The 25,820-nt window shown below is 46.2% G+C and overlaps 1 protein-coding gene across 2 annotated transcripts in view; it reads left to right on the top strand.

Moving 5' to 3' along the window:
- CACNA1S (calcium voltage-gated channel subunit alpha1 S) overlaps positions 1–25,820 on the top strand; it is a 2,360,423-nt gene that overhangs the window by 1,269,108 nt on the left and 1,065,495 nt on the right. For both annotated transcript variants that reach the window (XM_075352638.1, XM_075352639.1), the window contains exons 18-21: positions 7,256–7,388; positions 7,591–7,720; positions 8,415–8,474; positions 8,603–8,709. In XM_075352638.1, coding sequence (XP_075208753.1) covers positions 7,256–7,388; positions 7,591–7,720; positions 8,415–8,474; positions 8,603–8,709 — 430 coding nt within the window. The remainder of the gene's footprint in view (positions 1–7,255; positions 7,389–7,590; positions 7,721–8,414; positions 8,475–8,602; positions 8,710–25,820) is intronic.

The following is a 25,820-nucleotide window of genomic DNA, read 5'->3' on the forward strand; positions in this document are numbered from 1 at the left end:
GTGCAATGCAGGCAGACATGCTGCAAATATCTTTGCACTAGTGGGACAATACAGAAGTCCAACAGCCACGTTTAGGATGCCACTAAGTTCACTCAGTGTTTGCTAGTATAATGGCTTAGTAACAATGAGTTTCAGTGTGCAATGCAGGCAGACGTGCTGCAAATATCTTTGCACTAGTGTGACAATACAGAAGACCAACAGCCACGTTTAGGAAGCCACTAAGTTCACTCAGTGTTTGCTAGTATAATGGCTTAGTAACAATGATTTTCAGTGTGCAATGCAGGCAGACGTGCTGCAAATATCTTTGCACTAGTGGGACAATACAGAAGTCCAACAGCCACGTTTAGGATGCCACTAAGTTCACTCAGTGTTTGCTAGTATAATGGCTTAGTAAGAATGAGTTTGAGTGTGCAATGCAGGCAGACGTGCTGCAAATATCTTTGCACTAGTGGGACAATACAGAAGTCCAACAGCCACGTTTAGGATGCCACTAAGTTCACTCAGTGTTTGCTAGTATAATGGCTTAGTAACAATGAGTTTCAGTGTGCAATGCAGGCAGACGTGCTGCAAATATCTTTGCACTAGTGGGAAAATACAGAAGTCCAACAGCCACATTTAGGATGCCAATAAGTTCACTCAGTGTTTGCTAGTATAATGGCTTAGTAACAATGAGTTTCAGTGTGCAATGCAGGCAGACGTGCTGCAAATATCTTTGCATTAGTGGGACAATACAAAAGTCCAACGGCCACGTTTAGGATGCCACTAAGTTCACTCAGTGTTTGCTAGTGTAATGGCTTAGTAACAATGAGTTTGAGTGTGCAATGCAGGCAGACGTGCTGCAAATATCTTTGCACTGGTGGACAATACAGAAGTCCAACAGCCACGTTTAGGATGCCACTAAGTTCACTCAGTGTTTGCTAGTATAATGGCTTAGTAACAATGAGTTTGAGTGTGCAATGCAGGCAGACATGCTGCAAATATCTTTGCACTAGTGGGACAATACAGAAGTCCAACAGCCACGTTTAGGATGCCACTAAGTTCACTTAGTGTTTGCTAGTATAATGGCTTAGTAACAATGAGTTTGAGTGTGCAATGCAGGCAGACATGCTACAAATATCTTTGCACTAGTGGGACAATAGAGAAGTCCAACAGCCACGTTTAGGATGCCACTAAGTTTACTCAGTGTTTGCTAGTATAATGGCTTTGTAAGAATGAGTTTGAGTGTGCAATGCAGGAAGACGTGCTGCAAATATCTTTGCACTAGTGGGAAAATACAGAAGTCCAACAGCCACATTTAGGATGCCAATAAGTTCACTCAGTTATTGCTAGTATAATGGCTTAGTAAGAATGAGTTTGAGTGTGCAATGCAGGCAGACGTGCTGCAAATATCTTTGCACTGGTGTGACAATACAGAAGTCCAACAGCCATGTTTAGGATGCCACTAAGTTCACTCAGTGTTTGCTAGTATAATGGCTTAGTAACAATGAGTTTCAGTGTGCAATGCAGGCAGACATGCTGCAAATATCTTTGCACTAGTGGGACAATACAGAAGTCCAACAGCCACGTTTAGGATGCCACTAAGTTCACTTAGTGTTTGCTAGTATAATGGCTTAGTAACAATGAGTTTGAGTGTGCAATGCAGGCAGACGTGCTACAAATATCTTTGCACTAGTGGGACAATAGAGAAGTCCAACAGCCACGTTTAGGATGCCACTAAGTTCACTCAGTGTTTGCTAGTATAATGGCTTAGTAACAATGAGTTTGAGTGTGCAAAGGGCAGGAGGGTACAGTGGCAGGGTTGTGGGTCTCTGGGTAGAGGAAAGGAAGCCTGCCTTTCTATCCCTCCTAATGGGGAAATGCAGCGAGGAAATCCCTGACCATAGCTACACAGACGCTGTCATCTTGTGTAGCTGTTAAACTCTGTTTTCACAGACCTGTGACCTATGGCTCTGACCCTGCCGGTATTAGCCCTTAAAAGGACTGATAGAAACTTCTATCCCTATTCTGTACAGCGCTGTGTATAGAGCGTACACAGCAGTATCGGAGATAGGAGCTGCGCCAGCGGTGACTGACACCAAGGACGCAGAAGGCAGATAATGGCGTGCTGGAGGAAAATGTCCGCTTTTATAATGCAGGAACATGTGACATGGACATCCTATCACACATGCCGTTGCTTCTCTGGCTAAAAGTCCACTTAGCTGTGTGTGTGTCTGGGATTGGCTGACATGCTGGCCCGCCCCACTACACGCGCGCTCTTACGGAAGGAAGACAAGGAAAAAAAAAAAAAAAGGCGTTCACCATTATCCATACAGCAGTGATCTGAATGCGCTGTTCCCGCACACTATACACTGAAATTTCATAATAGTGTGAGTCACAGAGTGACTTACACTATTACAGCGGAAAGCCAGCTAGTAATTAGCTGGTCTTTTTGCTGCTAGAACCGTTCTCGAACGTATCTAGAACTATCGAGATTTAGCAAAAAGCTCGAGTTCTAGTTCGATCTAGAATAGCCCCCAAAATCACTCAAGCCGCGAACCGGAGAACCTCGAACCGCGAACCGCGCTCAACTCTAGTTGCTAGGAGCATTAAAGGAGTTGTCCAAGTATCTGATGAGCCTGCAGTCAGTCTATGTGTCACTTTATGTGACTGCAGACTTCTGAATTTTCACGCTGCCAGGATTCTCTGATGCTGGCGGTGAGGGTGTGAGGTTACGAAGCTGCAAGTATGCGATTTACATAGATGTGATCACGTGCTGAACAGAGATGCATGGCCTCGCTCAATGAACATGATTTGACTGAGTCTGGACACGTCAAACCAGAATGTGGCCACAAGTATATAAATCTCATACTTGTGCTCACATGATCGTCCATTCTCGTCACTGGCACCGGAGAATCCTAAAAGTGTACAGAGCATGTGTTGTAAGAATTCAGAAGCCTGAAGTCACTAATAGAGTCACTGCACAATTTCATCTCTAATCTGGACAACCCCTTTAATTACAAACTTAAGTAGTGTAGTATCCTCAGCATGTAATATACCCACAGTCACAATTCAGCTCTGCTCGCTAGTCACCACATGGCCCCTCCACTCATAAGTGATTTTCATACTTGCATGTGACAATTAGCTTTTCTTCATACGTTTCTAATTGAACATTGAGAGAATTATTAAGAGAAGCTCGTTACCACGTGACTGTAAGTGTGCAAATCACATGACAACCACCCAAATTGCTTGGTGGGGAGGGGGAAGGCGCCAAACTGAATTCTTGCCCTGGATGCTGGAAAGCCTAGATACATCTCTGAGTTAAGACAAGTATCTTGTCCGTTCTTTTAGGCATGCAGTGGTATATAGGCTAGGAGGAATATGTGGGTAGCTGTGCTTATGTTATTAAATGGTGTAATAATTAGTAAAACAAGTGTTACCTTTCACACAAATTCTATTTGTAATGATAATGAAATTACAATGGAAAAGGAATTTCTAGAGATCACAAAGTGTCAGCCTATCATGAGTGGCTAAAGTAAGAACTGTAGGGTTTCAGAATGTAAACTAAAATGAATAATACAACTATTTTTTATTTTTATTAGCCTAAAACATTTTATTAAGTTTTTTTCCAATGCCACTCTTTTAAGGGGTAGTCTCATGGTATTAAATTGCTCTTGTTTGTTAGCCAGCTTGAAAATAAACAAGTTTGTAGTTCAAAAAGAAAAACCGAGTCAGCTCATCTGTCCAGGTGAAGGTTGACCAAGGTTTAAGAGCCAAGTGCTCGAAACGCGTCTGGTATGCGGTTTTGACCATGAATATTTTTCCTAGACCTGGTGTTATTATAAAAAAGTTTGGATAATGTGAACAGTGGTTTTACAAATTTTTCATTAAAAGTGGGATTTTATCGTAAGCTGGAATTTAGCTCATTCTTCTTTCACCTGTGCTTCAACACTGGGCAGCAGCGGGATCATTTGCTTCTATACCGCCGAGAGAGTGGACAGATCTCAGGTTGAGCTGGATATATTTTCTTTATGAATTTCACCTGTCCAGTGCATGGTCAGAAGACTCAAAGGAGACCAACACTTGTAATATCCATAAAAAGTTAGGTTCATTAATCAATGTTAAAATCCAAATAGAAATAGAAATATGCACAGTGGAGCTCCTGACCAGAAGTATCAGTCAAGGAGGAGTGCCCACCCCCCAAGTAACAAAGAAGTAAAAAGCCTGCAGCGCTGTAAACTGCTCAAGAAAAAACTTGAAATGATCCTTTAATAATAACTAAACCATACCATATTGTTAACAAACTTCACTAACCCCTCATTGAAATATTGCACAACATAAAAAATAAATTTGCATTTGCTTTAAAAAATTCTATAAATCTCCAAGAGGACATCTTTACCTTATTTCACCAGTATTCAGACGGCCACAATAACACTCAACAAATCTCTGTGCACTTGTTTGCATATTGAATGAGCGCAGGAGCTGCCTGCTACTTGCAAGTAGAGATGAGTCACCCCCTAGTGTTCGAGTTCAGTTCGGTTCGTCGAACGGCGGCTTAGTTTGGCGAACGTTCGACAAACATCTTCGAACCCCATTGAAAATAATGGCAGGCAAACAAAAACACATACAAACACATTATACATGTACACATACAGTTAATAAACATTGCCATTACACTTACAGGTCCCCGCGACGCGTCCTGCACTCTGTCTCCCACCGATTTTCCTTCCGATCATTGCTGCACCCTCCCGGTAACCAGCACTGATGATAGGACCTTCTGTGATGTCGTCATAGCATGTGACCAGTCATGTGTCTATTATCTCATTGTCTACAGACTGGTCACATGGCTAGACGTCATGCTAGGTCCTTTCAGTGCATCTCTCCAGTACGCGGTGCTCGTTTGAGCATCTCCGTGTACCGGCGAGATGCTTGGACACATGCTTGGCTCCCCGTTCCTGCATGTGGGCACTCTTTACAGAGTCAGCCCACATGCAAGGACTGGATGCCACAGCTGGTGATTACTGGAGATCACCGTTGCTATAGTAACCTGCCTGTAAGAATACTTTAGCAACGGTGGCAGCGGTGACGTCACCGCTTACAACCCGCAGCCTCTGCTCACTCACTGAGTGATTAGACTGCACGGGAGCAGCAGCGTCTTCCTCCCATGCAGTGCTATCTGATGTAGCAGAGCTGCATGGGTTGAAGGAGAAAGAAGACAGAAGACCAGGATCTGGAGGAGTGAGAGGGAGTAATAAACATGGAGTCTCAGTGTGCCTGTGTATTTATTTCTATTAAAGTATTTTTTCTCTGTATGGTGTCTTTTTTTAACCCTTTATTGGAGATTCTTAATGGCCGGGTCAAACTTGCCTGACATTAAGAATCTCTGGCTTAATTCTAGCTAGTAAAACAAAGCTAGTATTAACCCATTATTACCCAGCAAGCCACCCGGCTTCAGGGCTGCTGGAAGAGTTGGATACAGCGCCAGATGATGGCGCTTCTATGAAAGCACCATTTTCTGGGGCGGCTGCGGACTGCAATTAAAAGCAGAGGGGCCCAGAAAGCTAGGGCTAACCTGTGCTGCGGATTCCAATCCCCAGCTGCCTAGTTGTACCTGGCTGGACACAAAAATGGGGCGAAGCCCATGTCATTTTTTTTAATTATTTCATGAAATTCATGAAATCATTTAAAAAAGGGCTTCCCTATATTTTTAGTGTCCAGCCGGGTACAAATAGGCAGCTGGGGGTTGGGGGCAGCCGTCCCTGCCTGCTGTACCTGGCTAGCATACAAAAATATGGCGAAGCCCACGTCATTTTTTTGGTGGGCAAAAAACTCCTGCATACAGTCCTGGATGGAGTATGCTGAGCCTTGTAGTTCTGCAGTTGCTGTCTGCTCTCCTGCATACACTAGTGAATGGAGCATGCTGAGCCTTGTAGTTCTGCAGCTTCTGTCTGCTCTCCTGTATACACTAGTGAATGGAGCATGCTGAGCCTTGTAGTTCTGCAGCTGCTGTCTGCTCTCCTGCATACACTACTGGGTGAACTTTGCTGAGCCTTGCAGTTCTGCTCCCCCTGCCTCTCCCTCCAACATATAGTCCTGGATGGAGGATGCTGATCCTTGTAGTTCTGCAGCTGCTGTCTGCTCTCCTACATACAGACAGACAGCAGCTGCAGAACTACAAGGCTCAGCATACTGCATCCAGGACTGTATGCCGGAGTTTTTTTCCCCCCCAAAAAATTACGTGGGCTTCACCAGGTTTTTGTATGCTAGCCAGGTACAGCAGGCAGCTACAGGCTGCCCCCAACCCCCAGGTTCCTATTTGTACCCGGCTGGGAACCAAAAATATAGGGAAGCCCTTTTTTTTTTTTAATTATTTCATGAATTTCATGAAATAATTAAAAAAAAGTGACGTGGGCTTCGCCCAATTTTTGTGTCCAGCCAAGTACAACTAGGCAGCTGGGGATTGGAATCCGCAGCGCAGGGTGCCCAAGCTTTCTGTGCACCCCTGCTTCGAAATGCAGTCTGCAGCCTCCCCAGAAAATGGCGCTTTCATAGAAGCGCCATCTTCTGGCGCTGTATCCAACTCTTCCAGCTGCCCTGGTGACGGGTGGCTAACTGGGTAATAATGGGGTTAGGGCTAGCTGTATATTGTCAACTGGCCCTAAGCCCGCAATTCATGGTGTCACGCCAATATTAGACATGGACACCATGAATTTCTAATATAGATAAAAAAAACACAACACACAGAAAAATATTTTTTATTAGAAATAAAACACAACACAATTAGTGACTCCATCTTTATTGAAATAAAGAACCCCCCTCCGCAGTAATCCTGGGTCAAGAGTCCCACGCCATCCAATCCGGATACAATATCATCTGATCGGTTTGCTGGAAGGCCGAACTTGAAGCAAATCAAACTTGAAGCAAGCGACTCGAACACCACCCAAAATCACTCAAATTTGAAATTGGTGAACCGTTCAAATCGAACATCGCTCAACTCTACTTACAAGCACTAGTATGGACTGTAAATTGACCCAAAATAATGCATGCTGTGATTTTTTTTCAACGCAGATCCTTGGTCCATGTGGATAACTGACCATTGCACTGGTGCATTGGCAAAAATGGGTAGATGTGCTCTCTATGTGCAGTCTGTGGTTCACACAAACAGCCCATGTAACTATAGTACATTCAGCTGAACGAGCCAATGTGTATTTTGGACCATGTCATGTATTCCTTGTTTATTGCTTTTGGTATTTTACAATGACATTTGTTTCTGTATTAGGTGATGATGAAGAAGAAGAGCCTGATATCCCCCTGAGTCCTCGTCCTCGACCTTTAGCAGAGCTGCAGTTAAAAGAGAAAGCTGTGCCGATGCCAGAGGCTAGCTCATTCTTCATTTTTAGTCCAACAAACAAGTATGTCTTTCCTTGTAAATAAATTATTTGGTTACAGTGATGAATTATTTATTTTACAACCGGTACATAATTGTTTTACTTGATTGAGAAATGTATAGACTTCTATTGAGCATTATTTGTTCAATCATTTATTTTTAACCTTTGCTTTTATGCAAAAATGATTTTTGTAATTTGCTATTTTTCCTTTTTATGTTACCTACAGAATTCGAGTGCTATGTCATCGCATTATCAATGCTACAACATTCACCAATTTCATCCTGCTCTTCATTTTATTAAGTAGTATTTCTTTGGCTGCTGAAGATCCCATTAGAACAGATTCTTTCCGTAACCAGGTAATAAAAATATCAAACTAATACAATTTGATTGTGTCCCATTTTTTTCCTTCCAGTAATGCACACCCACCTGATTTGGTTTTTTTTTATCATATTCTGCACTTCTTTTATACTGTGTTCCTCCATGGAGTTACACTTCCTTCTTGATTTCTAGATTTTATCCTGTGTATTGCTTTACTATATCATGCTACAAGTCCTTACCTTTATGTGGTCATAAAAAAAAAATTTAGTCAGTAGGCTGAACTGCCACAGTTCAACTGTGTGACAGGCACTGTGCAGTCATCATCATCTTTGATGAAAAATGAAGCAGGAAAATCCATATATGAAAAAATGCTCAAAATATGCTTGTTTTTTTCTGCTACATTTTTCCTGCCAAAACATGCATAAAAAGCACATAAAAAAGCAACGTGGGCACATAGCCTAATTTTTTTCATGTATTAAGATGGGACATGTTTATTTTGTGTAGAAGTGGTATAAATTGTGCTGTAATCACAAATGCAAATTAAATGAACAGTGTTCTGAACAGTAAAAAAAAATGCTCGTTTTATTGTCTACTGCCCAGCCTTTACAGGTAAAACACATATTTTACACAAATACTCTTTGCCCTTTTATTTACATATATGTATATATATACTCTTAAAAGGAAAATGATATTATTTTGATTTTTCATGAATCTTTTGTGTATTCATTTCAGATTCTCTCTTATTTCGATATCGTTTTTACTGTCATTTTTACAACAGAAATTGTACTTAAGGTAAATACATATTTAAGAAATGTCTTCCTTCTCTTGTCTTTACTCTATTTCTGTTCAGTTTTTTATTTATCTACAATTTTGTTTGGTGTTTAAAGCATTATTTAATCAGATTTACTTTCCTATAATAGATGACTGTATATGGGGCTTTCCTGCATAAAGGTTCATTCTGCAGGAACTCTTTTAACATCCTCGATCTTCTGGTTGTTGGAGTCTCTCTAATCTCAAGTGGCATACAGTAAGCAATATTTATTGGTGGCTTGTTTAGCTTTTATCTGATACTAGCTGTAGCACTTGGCGTTGCTCGGAATAGTAACTGTCTCTGTGTTTCTCTCCCAGTCTCTGTCTGTCTCTCTCTCTCTGTCTCTCTGTCCCTCTCTTTCTCTTTGTCTGTCTGTCTCTGTCTGTGTCTCTGTCTCTTTCCCTGTCTCTCTCCCTGTCTCTTTATCTGTTTATTTCCCTGTCTGTCTCTTTCCCTATCTGTCTCTTTGTCTGTTTGTCCCTTTCCCTGTCTGTCTGTTTCTTTCCCTGTCTGTCTCTTTCCCTGTCCATCTCTTTGTCTGTCTGTCTCTTTCCCTGGCTGCATTGTGATACGCCAACATTCCAATTAAGGGCGTGGCTGCACATTTTTCTGAAGTTCTGGCTGCACTGTGGCTCTCATCTCCATTGACTTTAATGGAGTCAGATTTTTTTGGTGAATAACTAACACGCGGGGTTAAAATTTCCCCTCAAAACATAGTCTACGATATTCCTTGAGTCAAATGGAGTGTCTGTGCAAAATTTCGGCATTGTACATGCGACGGTGCCAATTCCTTTAGCGGACATACACACACATACACACATACACACATACATACATACATACATACATACACTCAGCTTTATATAATAGATATGTAAGATTTTAGCCTTGTTCACAATGTGGAATACAAGGTAATATTGTGGTACCTTGTTAGCTAGACGCACATAGCATGTGAATCCAAGCAGTCAGACACACTGTCACACAGGGTGAGGGCACTGTCTGACTGCAACCAATCACATGCTGGGACTGATGGTTGATGGGGAAAGCAGTGCATATGCATGAGGGTAAAGAGAAGCCCCAGAAGTAGGGTTACCGCCGAGCGGGACACTGGTTAGTATAATGCACTTGCCCTAATCCCCTAGCTCTTTCTACCACTACTTTAAAGTGCATAATTGTGGTCCCCAAAGACATATGGGGTTCGGCGTTATAAGATTGGTAATGCTGATAAGAGCATCATCACTGCTCACAATGTTGGTACAGTAATCAAAATTCTCTAGGACCTGACAAATGTCTGCAATCCATACCCACTCGGCAGTACTTATGTCTGGCAGGTGCGTCTGAGGGGAATGTTCCAGCTGGAATTGGGATACTGCCGTCTGCTGCTCATAAATCCTGGCCATTATATGATAGGTTGAATTCCATCTCGTATGGAGGTCACATATTAGTCTGAGACGAGGCAAGTGTAAGCGCTACTGCAGCACTGCCAGGTCAGCAAAAGAGGGAGATGACTTGCGGAAATGGCCGCTAATACGTCGTACCTTGGTAAGTAGGTCTGGTATCCCAGGGTATTTTTTGAGAAAGTGCTGAACTACTAAATTTACAACATGGGCCATACAAGGAACGTGTACCACCAGATTACGACCATTATCGCACACTACTATCCCTGGATGGAGGTCCAATGGCGCAAGCCACTGATCTATCTGCTCAGTTATTGCTTTCAAAAGCTCAGGTGCCGTGTGCTATATGTCACCGATACAGATGAGCTTTAGTACAGCATGTTGCCGCTTAGCCAAAGCAGTGCTGCAGAGATCCCAGCTGGAAAATGATGTCGACGGTTGGACACCGGTGGATGTTGAGGAGGATGCTCAGGAGCCAGATGAAGAGTAGGAGGAGGAGGGAGTTGTTGCTGTGTAGGAGGCTACTGAAACTGTGATTGAAGTGAGGCCCGCTATTCTGGGTGTGCGACTTATATGGGATGTTGCCGGCTAGACTCTGTACCAGCGGCCACCAGGTTCACCCAGTGTGCCGTCAGTGAGATGTAGCATCCCTGTCCACTTTCACTTTTCCATGTGTCTGTGGTTAAGTGGACCTTCCCTGTTATGGCGTTGACTCCAGGCAGGGACTGACTAAGCCACAGGTGAGAGCTGTGACATCACTGAGTTTAGCTGAGTTCACAGGTGTTGGACACCTGCAAACTTTGAACTCACACCTGTGATCTCAAATAACCAGACCTCAGGTGAGTTTTCATTGTCAGATGCAGCAGAGCTAAGATTGTCAGATGCAGCAGAACTGAGCGTGTCAGATGCAGCAGAACTGAGTGTGTCAGATGCAGCAGAATTGAGAGTGTCAGATGCAGCAGAACTGAGTGTGTCAAATGCAGCAGAACTGAGAGTGTCAAATTGTAACGCCTGCCTGGATCAACAGACTCAGGTGGGATGTAATGGACAGACTAGAGGGAAGCCACTCACCAAGCAGGACCCCTAGAACCCTGAAACCCTTTAACCCCTATACAGGGATTTGGAATTACACAGGGCCCTGGAGATCACTACCTGTGGAAGGCTGCAGTCCGATGAGAGTAGTCGTCAGGCAGGGTCAAACCAGGAATAGCAGAACAGGGACAGAATCGGCAGGCAAGGACGTAATCAGAAAACGTAGCAGAGGTCAAATCCGGATCGGGCAGCGAGGTACAAAAACAGCAGGCAGAAGGGTAGTCAGAAAACACGCAGAAGTCAGCACACAGGAATCACAAAACCGAATAGGGCGGACCAGGAGCCAGGAAATCAGAACTATCTCTGGCAGAGGTCAGCAGACAGGAGAGGAACTAAGAAGGGTGTGGTGTCTTCCCATTGGCTGTAGCTGATCGCTGCCAACTTCAGCTGGAAGACACACGCCACCCACAGTCAGCCAGTGGTACTGCAGATCCCAAGATAACCCAGCCCAGTGGATGATCGGAGCCTGCGCCCACTGGTGCCGCTTGCATCGACTCCTCTCCCAGCACCATCCACGGCAGGAACACGGCGTCGGCTGGCGATCGGAGCAGAAGTCGCTGGAGTGGACTCCGGTGGTGACGTAACACAAATGCAGCAGAGCTGAGAGTGTCAGATTTGGCAGAGCTGAGAATGTCAGATGCAGCAGAGCTGAGAGTGTAAGATGCAGCAGAGCTGAGAGTGCCAGATGCAGCAGAGCTAAAAGTGTCAGAAGCAGTAGAGCTGAGAGTGTCAGATGCAGCTAAGCTGAGAGTGTCAGCTCGAGAAAATGGGAAAAATCTGCTGGAAATACAGCAGGAAAATCCACAGGGAAAACTGTGGGAAGATCAGCGGGAAAAATGGGAAAAATATGCAAGAAAAACAGTCGGAAAAATGCGTGGGAAAATCCATGGGAAAAACAGCAGGAAATGTCTTTGCCCAAAAGCCTGGTGCAGACATTTCTACACCAAATTTGCATCTGTTGACAGAAAACCACACACAAATTATGTTTCTTTGCTAACCGATGCAGATTTTGGGCTGAAATTTTTGAGTGCCTGCTGTGTTTCAGTTTCCCTCCACAGCCCCTATCCTTTTTGCCTTTTTTGAATGTTTTTATATCTTTCACTCTGGGTTTTTGTATCCTTGTGCGCACCTTCCTTTCCCCTTATAGCCAGTGTGTGGCCTCAGACCTGGTGCTTCAGGAGATACATGAAACTCTTTGACAGCTTTTTAGGGAGTCAGATCAGAGTTGATGTTGGTTGCATGGCTAGGGTCTTACTAGTGTGTACTGTCCATGTATAAGGTCTTTGCCATTTTCTGTTACCCTTGTCTGGTCTGAGTGTGTTTATATTCAAAACCGATGTTCTCACAGTACATCCCCCCATACAGTACTATGCATCCACAATCCATTACCAATATGTACCCAAGCAACATAGTTTTCCTATGGTAAAATGCCTCAACTTGCTTCCACCATATAAACACAGTGTTATGCCCCAAGGAGCCCCCACATACAATATTATGCTTCAAATTACTTATCTCATAGCAAGGAGGCCATGGTTCCTTGCTCCACCATTGTAATCAACGGTAATCAGGGAATTTCCTGCTGAGCTACACTAATCACAGTAGGTAATGGCTACAGCTCGCTCTGTTCTTTCACAATGAAGTTTTTCTTGCTAAAAGGATGCATGATAAAGGGAACCTGCCATGTCCTCAAACATTATTAACTTGTAAAAATAGTGTTATTCTGCAGAATAACAGTGTTCTAAAGCTGTGCAGCCACCACACTGAAAACATGATTAACAGAAAGAAATAAGCTTTATTCCTTTCGGCAGCCTCTGGCTTTCAGTCAAAGAGGCATGGCCGGCATGGCTTCAGTCACTGCCCAGTATACCGTGAGCAGCACCTGTAAATGCTAAGTACTCAATGGCAAATTGTCTTAAAGCTGTTTCTACCATGTATCATCACTGAGCAAACTGACAGTCATTGCCGAGGCGTGGTAACCCCCACTTTTCACTATGTACTAAGTGATGACTGGAGCCTCGCCTTTACGCTTCTGTGACTGAAAGCTGGAGGTTTCAAAGAGGCATCAAGTTAACTTCCTCCCGGTAGCCAGGCTTTCACTGAGGCCTCTGTACAGCTTTAGAATGCAGTAAGCCTACAGGTTAACCATATATCTGCAAATTATTAGTGCTAATCTCCATGTGTTCAACAAGAAGTAGGGGATTAATTAACATCTAGATTAATGGCCAGTGTGAAAATATTTTTTTCTTTACTATTGATAGTGATTTGAAAAAAAAAAAACATTTGAAAAAATGCATTGAAAAGAAGGCTGTCATGTGAAAAAAAATGCTTATTTACCTGCAGATATAGAGTTAGTCTGCAGATTATAGCATTCTGAATCTAACTGGCATCTGTAGTGAGACCTCCACTGCTCGGAGGGAATTAACTTTACTCCTCCCAGCAGCATTTGGCTTCCAGACTTGGGGGTAGCACTGTCGCGGGCGGAGGGGTTGGGAACGCCGCTCGCCCGAGGGGTTCGCTGGCGCTCGGGTCCGGTGCTTCTGCTCCTCAGTGGCTCGAGCACGGGGCCGGACCCGGGGCTTGAGCAGCGCCTCCTCGCCCACGAGTGAAAGGGGGAGGTTAGGGTGGTTGGTGATGGGATGTCGGTTGTGATGCCACCCATGGGGTTGTGGTGATGGTGGGCACCACCGCTGCTGGTGACGGGGGTTCCCGGGAGCGATAGTGGAGAGCAGCTTAGGTGTTGGCCTCTCCATGGGTAGGGGCTGTTGGTCCCGGGGCCCTGGTTGGGGAGTAGCGGGGAGGGATAGATGCAGGTGCCGATGCGGGGAGGAAGCGTGGATGCAGGGGCAGCGTTACGGTGCAGCGCGGTGCCGGATGGAACTGGTGTACTCCCTCAGGTAGACAAGAACAGAGTCTCTGGTAAACCAAACAGCTGAATGGACGGGGCCCACAGTCGGCTGCGGTGTCTTCACTCTCCCCGGACGGGTTGATGGTGGCTGTCATTCCCTGCACCTATGTGTAAGTGTTTGACCCCTATGGATTCCCACGGGTAGTCCGCTCCCTGGCTTGTACGTGTCGGGAGAGCCCGTTTTGCCCGCAGGCGCTGGCCCTTGGATCTCTGGCCGTTGGCAGTGGCTCTTATCCGGACGGGTTGGGCTGTTGCCTTCTGACGGGACTTGGTTGGGAATGAACCCCTGAGGTCCAGACCGCAATCAGAGAATTCGACCTTTACGGCGGCTTCCGAGCCTAGTCGGGGTCTGAGTACCCTGCCTTGGTGCTTGGTTTCAATCTGCTCCCCGGTTCGGTACCGGCAGGCCACCGTCCGACCCCGGTCCTACGGTTCCGCAGACCTCCAGCAACTCCTGCAGATGGCCACCACCATCTGCCGACCTTGCTGATAGTGCCTGGGCTCCAACCCAGACACACACAGTCTCTCCTTCTTTCTTCCACCTCTACTACACTTCACTCCACAACTCTCCTGAACTTCAACTGACTACTTTTCCCGCCTCCAGACCTGTGAACTCCTCGGTGGGTGGGGCCAACCACCTGGCTCCGCCCCACCTGGTGTGGACATCAGACCCTGGAGGGAGGCAACAAGGGTTTTGTTTGACTGGTGTTCCTGACCTGGGGGGGGGGGGTGTGTGTGTATGTGATGTTATTCTGTGACCCCTGGGGTCCAGGGCGTCACACTCCCCCTTGGTAAAACGCAGACCGTCCGCGGGCTGCCCATCCACCACCGGTTTTATTTTTTTTCTGAAAAAGATAAATAACAGGAAAAAACAATGGAATGCATTTTCAAATCTTCCCTGACGGGAGGCATGTTACTTAAACATTGCAAACATTAATAAAAACAGTTTTAATAACACGGACGGGTCCCATTTCTTCCGCTTCCCCACCCAAACAACCTAAACCTTGATGCTGCCCCTAAGAAGCGGGCAGCACCCCTTTTCCCCAGTTCGGAAAACAGAACCTGGCTCAGGTTGCCCAAGCGGGAATGGGTACGGTGTCTCACATCCGACTGTCATTCAGGGGGCCCCACATCCAGGGAGACCCCTGACCCCGGAGGATGGTCACCGGTCCTGGTGGTGACTGGACCACAGCCTGCTCTGCTGCGGGTCCCTCCTCCAACCTGCCTCTCCGGAGGCAGTTAACGGGACTCCAGCCCAGAATTATTTACAAGCCCACAAGTTCGTGGGTGGCCTGCTAGTTCTCTGCCGTGTTCATGAGCAGTTTCTCATGTGGGCATGGGCTTTTGGAAAAACACATAACTTAAGGTCCCAACGGGGGCAAAACTCTTCATAGCCAACGGGCTACCACACTGTGGTCGGCCGTGGCCAGTCCTTGATAGCAGTAATCTTCTCAGGATCGGGGGCGACACCTTCTGCACTCACCACGTGTCCGAGGTACTGCACCTTAGGCATCAGCAGATGGCACTTGGAGGGTTTCAGCTTCATCCCATACTTAGCAAGGGACGTGAACACTTCTGCCAGGTGCTCCAAGTGAGCCTCGTATGTCTGGGAATACACAATCACATCATCCAGATACAGTAAGACAGTTTCGAAATTAAGATGTCCCAGGCAGTACTCCATAAGCCGTTGCAAGGTCCCAGGGGCATTGCACAGCCAAAAACGGCATGCTGTTGAACTCGCAGAGTCCCATAGGGGTGGCAAATGCAGTCTTCTCACGATCTTCTGGTGCAACCGCCACTTGCCAGTATCCGCTGGTAAGGTTGAGGGTAGAGAAATACTTAGCAGTTTTCAGCGCAGCCAGCGACTCTTCAATACGGGGAAGAGGATAGGCATCTTTATGCGTTATTTGATTGATCTTCCGGTAATCCACACACATTCTCATGGTACCATCCTTCTTCTTCACCAGTACCAGTGGGGCTGCCCAGGGACTACAACTATCCCTGATGACCCCTGCCTCCTTCATGTTCCTCAACATGTCCTTAGCGCATTGATAGTGTGCTGGTGGGATTGGCCTATACCTTTCCTTGATGGGTGGATGTATGCCCGTGGGGATATGATATTGCACCCCTCTAATCCTCCCGAAGTCTAGCGGGTGTTTTCTGAAAACCTGCTCATACTCTTGTACTACCCTGATTGTAGACAGAGGGTAATCCAGCAACAAAGTCCAAGGGATATTAAAATCCAAACATTTTTATTAAATCAAATTAAAATCCATATAAAAAAAAGGTCCAAACAGGGTATAAACAACTGTCAGAGAGGATGCATTTCGAACCCAATGGCTCTTAGTCAGTCTGAGACTGACTAAGAGCCATTGGGTTCGAAATGCATCCTCTCTGACAGTTGTTTATACCCTGTTTGGACCTTTTTTTATATGGATTTTAATTTGATTTAATAAAAATGTTTGGATTTTAATATCCCTTGGACTTTGTTGCTGGATTACCCTCTGTCTACAATCTGCATTGCCAGTATACCCTTTCCCTTGCACAAGTCCTGGATACGGTGACCCCTCCTTTGGCTACAGGTGAGCGGATACCAATCTTTCTTTTTGTTCCTGTACTACCCTGTATACCCCCTCTTTGTGATGCGTGGGTGTAGCTTCAGTGCCTACATGTAATTCCTGGCACCACTCCTCTAGTTGTTCGGGTTGGGGGTGCCGCTATTGGTGGGGGGTGCAGAGGTAGGAGGGGTGGCTTTGTGAATGGCGTGGGGATCTATGGTAAGCAGCTTGGCAATGGTAGAGTAACGGGGAAGCCTAACTTCTTCCTCCCCACAATTAAGCACTCTCACAGGCACTCTCCCTTTTTTTACGTCAATCACCCCTCTGGCCGCCATCACTGTGGGCCAGTGTTCTGAAGGCATAGGTTCCACCATCGCCGGGTAATCGCGCCCTTGGGGGCCTACTGCTGCCCTGCACCAAATCATCATCTCGCTCCTTGGTGGCACCACCAAAGGGGCCACGTCCATCACCCGCACTCCACCAATCTCTCCACCCATCAAATTCACTTGCTGCCGATGCAGGAGGGCCCGAATCTCACGCTGCACTGCCCTCTGTCGGCCTCCTCCTGCAGTGGCGGACAACTGCTGCAACAGACTCAGCACTTCCCCCATACAATGCTCAATTACATTAGTCCCTAGAATTACTTTAGGGTTACGGTCACTTGGATTCATTCAGCACCACAATCATCCCTTGGTGTTTTAGCTCGGTACGTCCCACAGTCAGCGGCTTCCAAGCCTAGTCGGGGTCTGAGTACACTGCCTTGGTGCTTGGCTTCAATCCGCTCCCCGGTTCGGTACCGGCGGGCCACCACCCGACCCCGGTCCTACGGTTCCGCAGACCTCCACCAACTCCTGCAGACGGCCACCACCGTCTGCTGACCTTTCTGATAGTGCCTGGGCTCCAACCCAGACACACACAGTCTCTCCTTTTCTCTTCCACCTCTACTACACTTCACTCCACAACTCTCCTGAACTTCAACTGACTACTTTTCCCGCCTCCAGGCCTGTGAACGCCTCGGTGGGTGGGGCCAACCACCTGGCTCCGCCCCACCTGGTGTGGACATCAGACCCTGGAGGGAGGCAACAAGGGTTTTGTTTGACTGGTGTTCCTGACCTGGGGGGGTGTGTATGTGATGTTATTCTGTGACCCCTGGGGTCCAGGGTGTCACAGCACCAGCACGGTTTCTGTCTCTGCTCAGTGTATAGTGAACTGTGGCTGTAATCACACCCCCGGCACCGACTAACAGTTGACTCTAATGTAGAGTCAGCTGTCAGTCAGTGCCACCACTCTGCCTGGTAGCCGAATGCTGGTGGGAGTAATAAGGCCAAGGTTCTCAGTGCAGATGCCAGGCACATTCAGAATGCTATTAACCTGAAGGATCACCCCATATCTGCAGGTTAATAGCGGTTTTTTTTTTCACATGACAGTTTCCCTTTAACATAAATACATTATTTAAACAATAGGTCATTTTCTGATGATGACAACTCTCATTTAAATCTCTGTTATATACACTCCTCATTGAAACTGCAAACCCAAGGAGGAAAAATCATGAATTTATAGAAATAATTTTACCATAGGTACACTGTTATTTAGAGGGCAAACCAAATGGCTTTATCAGTGTCATACCTTCAGTGTTGTTCTATGAAAAAATAAAGTTAAATATTTACAGAAATGTGAGGGGTTTATACACTGTATACGGTGTGTACATTTATATACAGTACAGTCATGGCCAAAACAGCACTAAAGATATGACAATTTGATATGTCATGGAGTCAGTGTATAGCTTGTATAACTGTATATTTGGTGTGACCTTTAAATTACTCGATACGCAATCAATAATGTCAAAACCATGGACAACAAAAGTGAGTACACCCAGCGTCGCATTTGGAATTCATGCTGCCCTAGGTACTGTCAGTGGTGGCGTCCCCTTCTGATCAGTCAGATTAAGGGTATGTGCACACAGCATTTTGTTTTCAGACAGATCCGCCTTTTAACTCGCCCAAAAAACCTAAACTCTAAATATAAAAAGAATGACCTATATACTGCAATGTAAAAATGACTTGCTGTCCATATGTCTTTGGAGTTTTTTTAAGCACATCAGGTTTCCTCAGACATGAAGCGGGTGACAGTGACCGGTCCATTATATGGTGCCTGCTGCTTGGATGCCGCTTACTAGTTTATTTAAAAAATAAATAAAATCCAGCAGCTAAAAGATGTTTGAAAAAACAACCAAAAAGCAACAGCAAAAAAAAAAAAAATATTCATGCACAGCGCCGACCTCACCAGCGCCCTGCTCGTACCCGCCCATAATCTCGTGCCTGCGCATTTAGCTCACCGGCGCGAGAGAGGGCAGCTATGTTTTATGCTCTGGCCGCGATATGGCAGAGCGAACTGCGCCTGCGCGAGCAGAACTAACTACACAGGCGCGAGATTTGAAAATGCAACGAGGAGGATGACGGAGGGCGTCATCACGTCAATCAAGGAAGGAGGACGGCGATCAGTGGCAGGAGGGGGGAAAGGAGCAGAAAATAAGCCCGCTCATCTAGCCAACACAGGTAATTAGCATACCTAACAGTCAAGTTTTATAAGGTTATTTTTGGGGTCTGGAAGGGGAGTCAGGCCCAAGGTGCACCTTCATAGAATGCAGCCCAGGAGCTGCAGAAGGGGATTCTTTTAGTTTAATAAGTAAAAATCTGGTGACAGGTTAAGACAAACAGTGTCAATATAATGCTGCTTACTAAAGAGTAGAGATGAGCCACCCCCCTAGTGTTCGAGTTCGGTTCGTCGAACGACGGATCAGTTCGGCGAACGTTCGACGAACACCTTCGAACCCCATTGAAAACAATGGGAGGCAAACACATACAAACACATTATACATGTACACATACAGTTAATAAACATTGCTATTTCACTTACAGGTACCCGAGACGCGTCCTGAACTCTGTCTTCCGCCGCTTTTCCTTCCGATCATCGCTGCATCCTCCCGGTAACCAGCACTGATGATAGGACCTTCCGTGACATCGTCATAGCATGTGACCAGACACATGTGTATTATCTCATTGGCTACAGACTGGACACATGGCTAGACATCATGCTAGGTCCTGTCAGTGCATCTCTTCGGTATGCGGTGCTCGTTTGAGCATCTCCGTGTACCGGCGAGATGCTTGGGCATATGCTTGGCTCCCCGTTCCTGCATGTGGGTGCTCTTTACAGAGTCAGCCCACATGCAAGGACTGGATGCCACAGCTGGTAAATAACGATGATCACCATTGCTATAGTAAACCGCCTGTCAGATTACTATTTCAACGGTGGCAGCGGTGACGTCACCGCTTACAGCCCGCAGCCTCTGCTCACTCACTGAGTGATTAGACTGCACGGGAGCAACAGCGTCTTCCTCCCATGCAGTGCTGTCCGATGTAGCAGAGCTGCATGGTTTGAAGGAGAAAGAAGACAGAAGATGTGGAGGTGTGAGAGGGAGTAATAAACATGGAGTCTCTAAGTGTGTCTGTGTATTGATTTCTATTAAAGTATTTTTTCTCTGTATGGTGTCTTTTTTTAACCCTTTATTGGAGATTATTATTGGCCGAGTCAAACTTGCCTGACATTAAGAATCTCTGGCTTATTACTAGCTAGTAAAACAAAGCTAGTATTAATCCATTAGCACCCAGCAATAGAGTTGAGCGCGGTTCGTGGATCTCCAGTTCGCGGTTCGAGTGATTTTGGGGGCTATTCTAGATCGAACTAGAACTCGAGCTTTTTGCTAAAGCTCGATAGTTCTAGTTACGTTCGAGAACAGTTCTAGCAGCAAAAAGCCAAGCTAATTACTAGCTGGCTTTCCGCTGTAATAGTGTAAGTCACTCTGTGACTCACACTATTATGAAATTTCAGCATATAGTGTGTGGGAACAGCGCATTCAGATCACTGTTGGGATAATGGCGATCGCCATTTTTTTTTTTTCCTTGTCTTCCTTCCCTAAGCGCGCGCGTGTAGTGGGGCGGGCCAGCATGTCAGCCAATCCAAGACACACACACAGCTAAGTGGACTTTTAACCAGAGAAGCAACGGCATGTGTGATAGGATGTCCATGTCACATGTCCTTGCATTAGAAATACGGGCATCTGCCTGTCTTGACGCCATTATCTGCCTTCTGTCAGTCACCGCTGGCGTAGCTCCTGTCTCCGATACTGCTGTGTACGCTCTACACACAGCGTATACAGAATAGGGATAGAAGTTTCTATTAGTCCTTGTAAGGGCTAATACCAGCAGAGCCATAGGTGACAGTCAGGTCCGTGAAAACAGATTTTACAGCTACACAAGATAACAGCGTCTGTGTAGCTAAGGTCAGGGATTTCCTCGCTGCATTTCCCCATTAGGAGGGATAGAAAGTGAGGCTTCCTTTCCTCTACCCAGACTCACAACCCTGCCACTGTACCCTCCTGCCCTTTGCACACTCAAGCTCATTGTTACTAAGCCATTATACTAGCAAACACTGAGGAAACTTAGTGGCATCCTGAAAGTGGCTGTTGGACTTCCATTAGTGTTCCACTGGTGCAAATCTATTTGCTGCACCTCTGCATTGCACACTCAAACTCATTGTTACTAAGCCATTATACTAGCAAACACTGCAGAAACTTAGTGGCATCCTAAAAGTGGCTGTTGGACTTCCATTACTGTCCCACTGGTGCAAATCTATTTGCAGCACTTCTGCATTGCACACTCAAACTCATTGTTACTAAGCCATTATACTAGCAAACACTGAGGAAACTTAGTGGCATCCTAAAAGTGGCTGTTGGAGTTCCATTACTGCCCACTGGTGCAAATCTATTTGCAGCACCTCTGCATTGCACACTCAAACTCATTGTTACTAAGCCATTATACTAGCAAACACTGAGGAAACTTAGTGGCATCCTAAAAGTGTCTGTTGGACTTCCATTACTGTCCCACTGGTGCAAATCTATTTGCAGCACCTCTGCATTGCACACCCAAACTCATTGTTACTAAGCCATTATACTAGCAAACACTGAGGAAACTTAGTGGCATCCTAAAAGTGGCTGCTGGACTTCCATTACTGTCCCACTGGTGCAAATCTATTTGCAGCACCTCTGCATTGCACACTTAAACTCATTGTTACTAAGCCATTATACTAGCAAACACTGAGGAAACTTAGTGGCATCCTAAAAGTGGCTGTTGGACTTCCATTATTGTCCCACTGGTGCAAATCTATTTGCAGCACCTCTGCATTGCACACTCAAACTCATTGTTACTAAGCCATTATACTAGCAAACTATGCTGCCAGTTTAAGGGCCATAGTTGCATTGTCAGGGATAGTTATTGTTGTTTATTCTGCTGTTAATAAAGCTAGATCACCGCTGCAATCTACACCACCTCTCAATTTTTACTACCACATTTTAAGTGCACAATCTTGTCGCAATCAAAATGAGTGGCAAAATGACAGATGCTGGTGGAAAGGCGAAGAGGCGTGTTTGAAAAGGAAAAAAAGGGTTTGTCCGTGGGGAAGGTGGCAAAGCTCCATTAACATCTGCTGAAGATAGACCATCTTCCAGCAAAAGTAAGATGTCTACTACTTACCGTGGACAATCCGATGTGCTGCCTTTTTTATGGACACGAACAACTGGAACAAAGGTAGATGATGGCCAAAAAAGGAAAATGCTTGAATGGATCTCAAGTGGTCCAATAAGTGCCCTCTCCGCCACCTCAACTACCGCATCCAAAAAACACCAGTCCTCTGAGTTGTCAGCTCAATCACACTTGCTTTCTCCCAGCTCTGAAGTCTCCATCCGCCCTGCACAGTATGGTGGAAATGAGATGGCTGAGTCTGCAGAGCTGTTCAGTCACACTATAGCCTGGGAATCAGAGGTCTGCTCCCAAGCTACAGTGAGTACAGACCAGGAAATGGTCTGCAGTGATGCCCAGAACCTTTGTGACTCTGATTCAGGCCGTGATGAACAAGTTTCTGAGCATAATGTTGACCCTTTTTTACAAACTGTAACACCTGTTGTTATAGACAATGAGGAACATACTGATGATGATGAGACGCAGGTTTCAGATTGGGATGACAACTTAAATATTCTGTCAGGGCAAGAAGAGGCTCGGTCTGAGGGTGAGGGGAGTGCAAACACAACAATTGATGAGGAAGTTCTAGATCCCACTTACTGTCAACCCACAGTCAGGCACTCGAGGAGGTCAACAGAGGTGGTGGAGGAGGATGCAACTGACGACGAAGTTACCTTGCGCCTTCCTGGACAGAGAATGAGTACTGGTAGCACGTCTACAACTGCATCCTCAGCCACCACTCTGCCTCTGAGCATTAGTTGGGGTGGATAAGCAGGTCGCATGCCCTCTAAGCCTTGCCTAGCCTGGTCCTTTTTTGACATAGCAAAAGATCGCCCAAATTACGTGATCTGTAAAATTTGTCGCGATTCTGTTAGTAGAGGGCAAAACCTCAGCAGTTTGACAACTTCTTCCATGAATCGTCACATGAATAAATAACATATGTCCCAGTGGGAAGCTCACCGTGCTGCAATGCGGCCTAGCGGAGTGAACCATCCACCGCCTGCCCCTTCCAGTGCATCCGCGTGCTCTTCATCTTCTAGGACTGTGGGGACAGCTGTCACACCTGGCTTTCCACGCACAACTTCCACCACTGGGTCCTCCATCTCCACCCCAAGCCTGCCTGGTCAGGCCACCAGCGTTCTAACTGCGCAGAAGGAATCACACACCCCTCATTACTATGCTGACAGCAGAGCGCAATGGCATCAGGCGGTCTTTAGCTTGAAATGTCTTGGAAATAGGAGTCACACAGCGGCTGAGCTGTGGGCAGCTCTGGAGACTGAGTTTAATAAATGGTTGTCTCCACTCAACCTGCAGCCTGGTAAGGCCGTGTGCGACAATGCTGCAAACCTGGGTGCGGCCCTTCGCCTGGGCAAGGTGACACACGTGCCTTGTATGGCTCACATGTTGAACCTTGTTGTCCAGCAATTTTTAACACACTATCCCGGCCTAGATGGCCTTCTGACCAGGGCACGAAAACTGTCTGCTCACTTCCGCTGTTCAACCACCGCTGCTGAGCGACTTGCATCGCTCCAGAAGTCTTTCGGCCTGCCGGTTCATCGCCTGAAATGCGATGTGCCGACACGCTGGAATTCGACTCTCCACATGTTACAGCGACTGTGGCAGCACCGCCGAGCCCTGGTGCAATACGTCATGACGTATAGCCTGGGCCAACGAGATGCAGAGGTGGGGCAGATCACCCTGATGGAGTGGTCTCAGATCAAGGACCTATGCACCCTTCTGCACAGTTTCGACATGGCGACGAATATGTTTAGCGCTGACAATGCCATTATCAGCATGACAATTCCAGTCATTTACATGCTGGAGCACACGCTAAACACTATTCGGAGTCAGGGGGTGGGACAACAGGAAGGGGAGGAACTACAGGAGGATTCATATGCGCAATAGACAACAACATCACCAAGTTCCAGACGTTCATCATCACCAACGCGGCAGGCATGGGACCATGGGGGACAGGGATCAACAAGGGCGCATGGTAGCAGGCGAAATGTTGAGGAAGGTGCAGGAGAACATGAAGAAATGGAGGACGAATTGTCCATGGACATGGAAGACTAAGCGGATGAGGGAGACCTTGGTCAAATTTCAGTTGAAAGAGGTTAGGGGGAGATGTCTGAGGAAGAAAGAACGGTTAGCACCTCTATGCCACAAAGACAGCGTGGACTTGGTCCGCATGGCTGCGCAAGACACATGAGTGCCTTCTTGCTGCACTACCTCCAACATGACGCTCGTATTGTCAAAATTAGAAGTGATGATGACTACTGGCTTGCCACACTATTAGATCCCCGGTACAAGTCCAAATTTTGTGACATAATTCCAGCCATAGAAAGGGACGCACGTATGCAGGAGTATCAGCAGAAGCTGTTACTCGATCTTAGCTCGGCTTTTCCACCAAACAACCATGCAGGTGCAGGGAGTGAATCTCCCAGTTGTAACTTGACAAACATGGGACGGTCTCGTCATTTTCAACAGTCTACCCCTACCAGTAGCACCGTATCTGGTGCTGGTAACAGCAATTTTATTGAATCTTTTCATAATTTTTTTAGACCCTCCTTTGCAAGGCCACCAGGGACAACAAGTCTGACACATAGTCAACGGCTGGAGAGGATGATACAGGAGTATCTCCAAATGAACATCGATGCCATTACTTTGCAAATGGAGCCTTGCTCATTTTGGGCTTCAAATCTTAAAAAATGGCCAGAGCTCTCCACTTACGCCTTGGAGATTTTGTCGTGTCCAGCTGCCAGCGTTGTCTCTGAACGTGTCTTCAGTGCTGCTGGGTGTGTGCTGACAGATAAGCGCACGCGTCTGTCAAGTGACAATGTGGACAGACTAACGTTCATCAAAATGAACAAGTCATGGATCCACAAGGAATTTACTACCCCTGTGTCATCCTGGGGAGAGTAAATGCTTGTGTATTTTGAATGTGCTTGATGCAAATCTAGCTGTGAAGTGTACAACTGGGGCACAAGTGCTGCCACTGAAGGGGTGGGTGTGTGTGTGTGGCCCAATTTTTGGAAAAAAGGGAGACTCCGCTTGGAGTAACCCTTGCTTACATTGTTTTTAAAAATGATCCAAGATGCACAGAGCTGGGATCAGGAAAGACTTTGCTACCTACCCCGGTGTCATCCTGGGGACGGTTAAGTATGGCGTATTTTTGAATGTGCTTGATGCAAATCTAGCTGTGAAGTGTACAACTGGGGCACAAGTGCTGCCACTAAAAGGGTGGGTGTGTGTGTGGCTCAATTTTTGGAAAAAAAGGGAGACTCCGCTTGGAGTAACCCTTGCTTACATTGTTTTTAAAAATGATCCAAGATGCACAGAGCTGGGATCACGAAAGACTTTGCTACCTACCCCGGTGTCATCCTGGGAATGGTTAAGTATGGCGTATTTTTGAATGTGCTTGATGCAAATCTACCTGTGAAGTGTACAACTGGGGCACAAGTGCTGCCACTGAAGGGGTGGGTGTGTGTGTGTGGCCCAATTTTTGGAAAAAAGGGAGACTCCGCTTGGAGTAACCCTTGCTTACATTGTTTTTAAAAATGATCCAAGATGCACAGAGCTGGGATCAGGAAAGACTTTGCTACCTACCCCGGTGTCATCCTGGGGACGGTTAAGTATGGTGTATTTTTGAATGTGCTTGATGCAAATCTAGCTGTGAAGTGTACAACTGGGGCACAAGTGCTGCCACTGAAGGGGTGGGTGTGTGTGTGGCCCAATTTTTGGAAAAAAGGGAGACTCCGCTTAGAGTAACCCTTGCTTACATTGTTTTTAAAAATGATCCAAG

The sequence above is a fragment of the Anomaloglossus baeobatrachus genome, chromosome 1 (genome assembly GCF_048569485.1).
Source record: "Anomaloglossus baeobatrachus isolate aAnoBae1 chromosome 1, aAnoBae1.hap1, whole genome shotgun sequence".
Lineage (NCBI taxonomy): Eukaryota > Metazoa > Chordata > Amphibia > Anura > Aromobatidae > Anomaloglossus > Anomaloglossus baeobatrachus.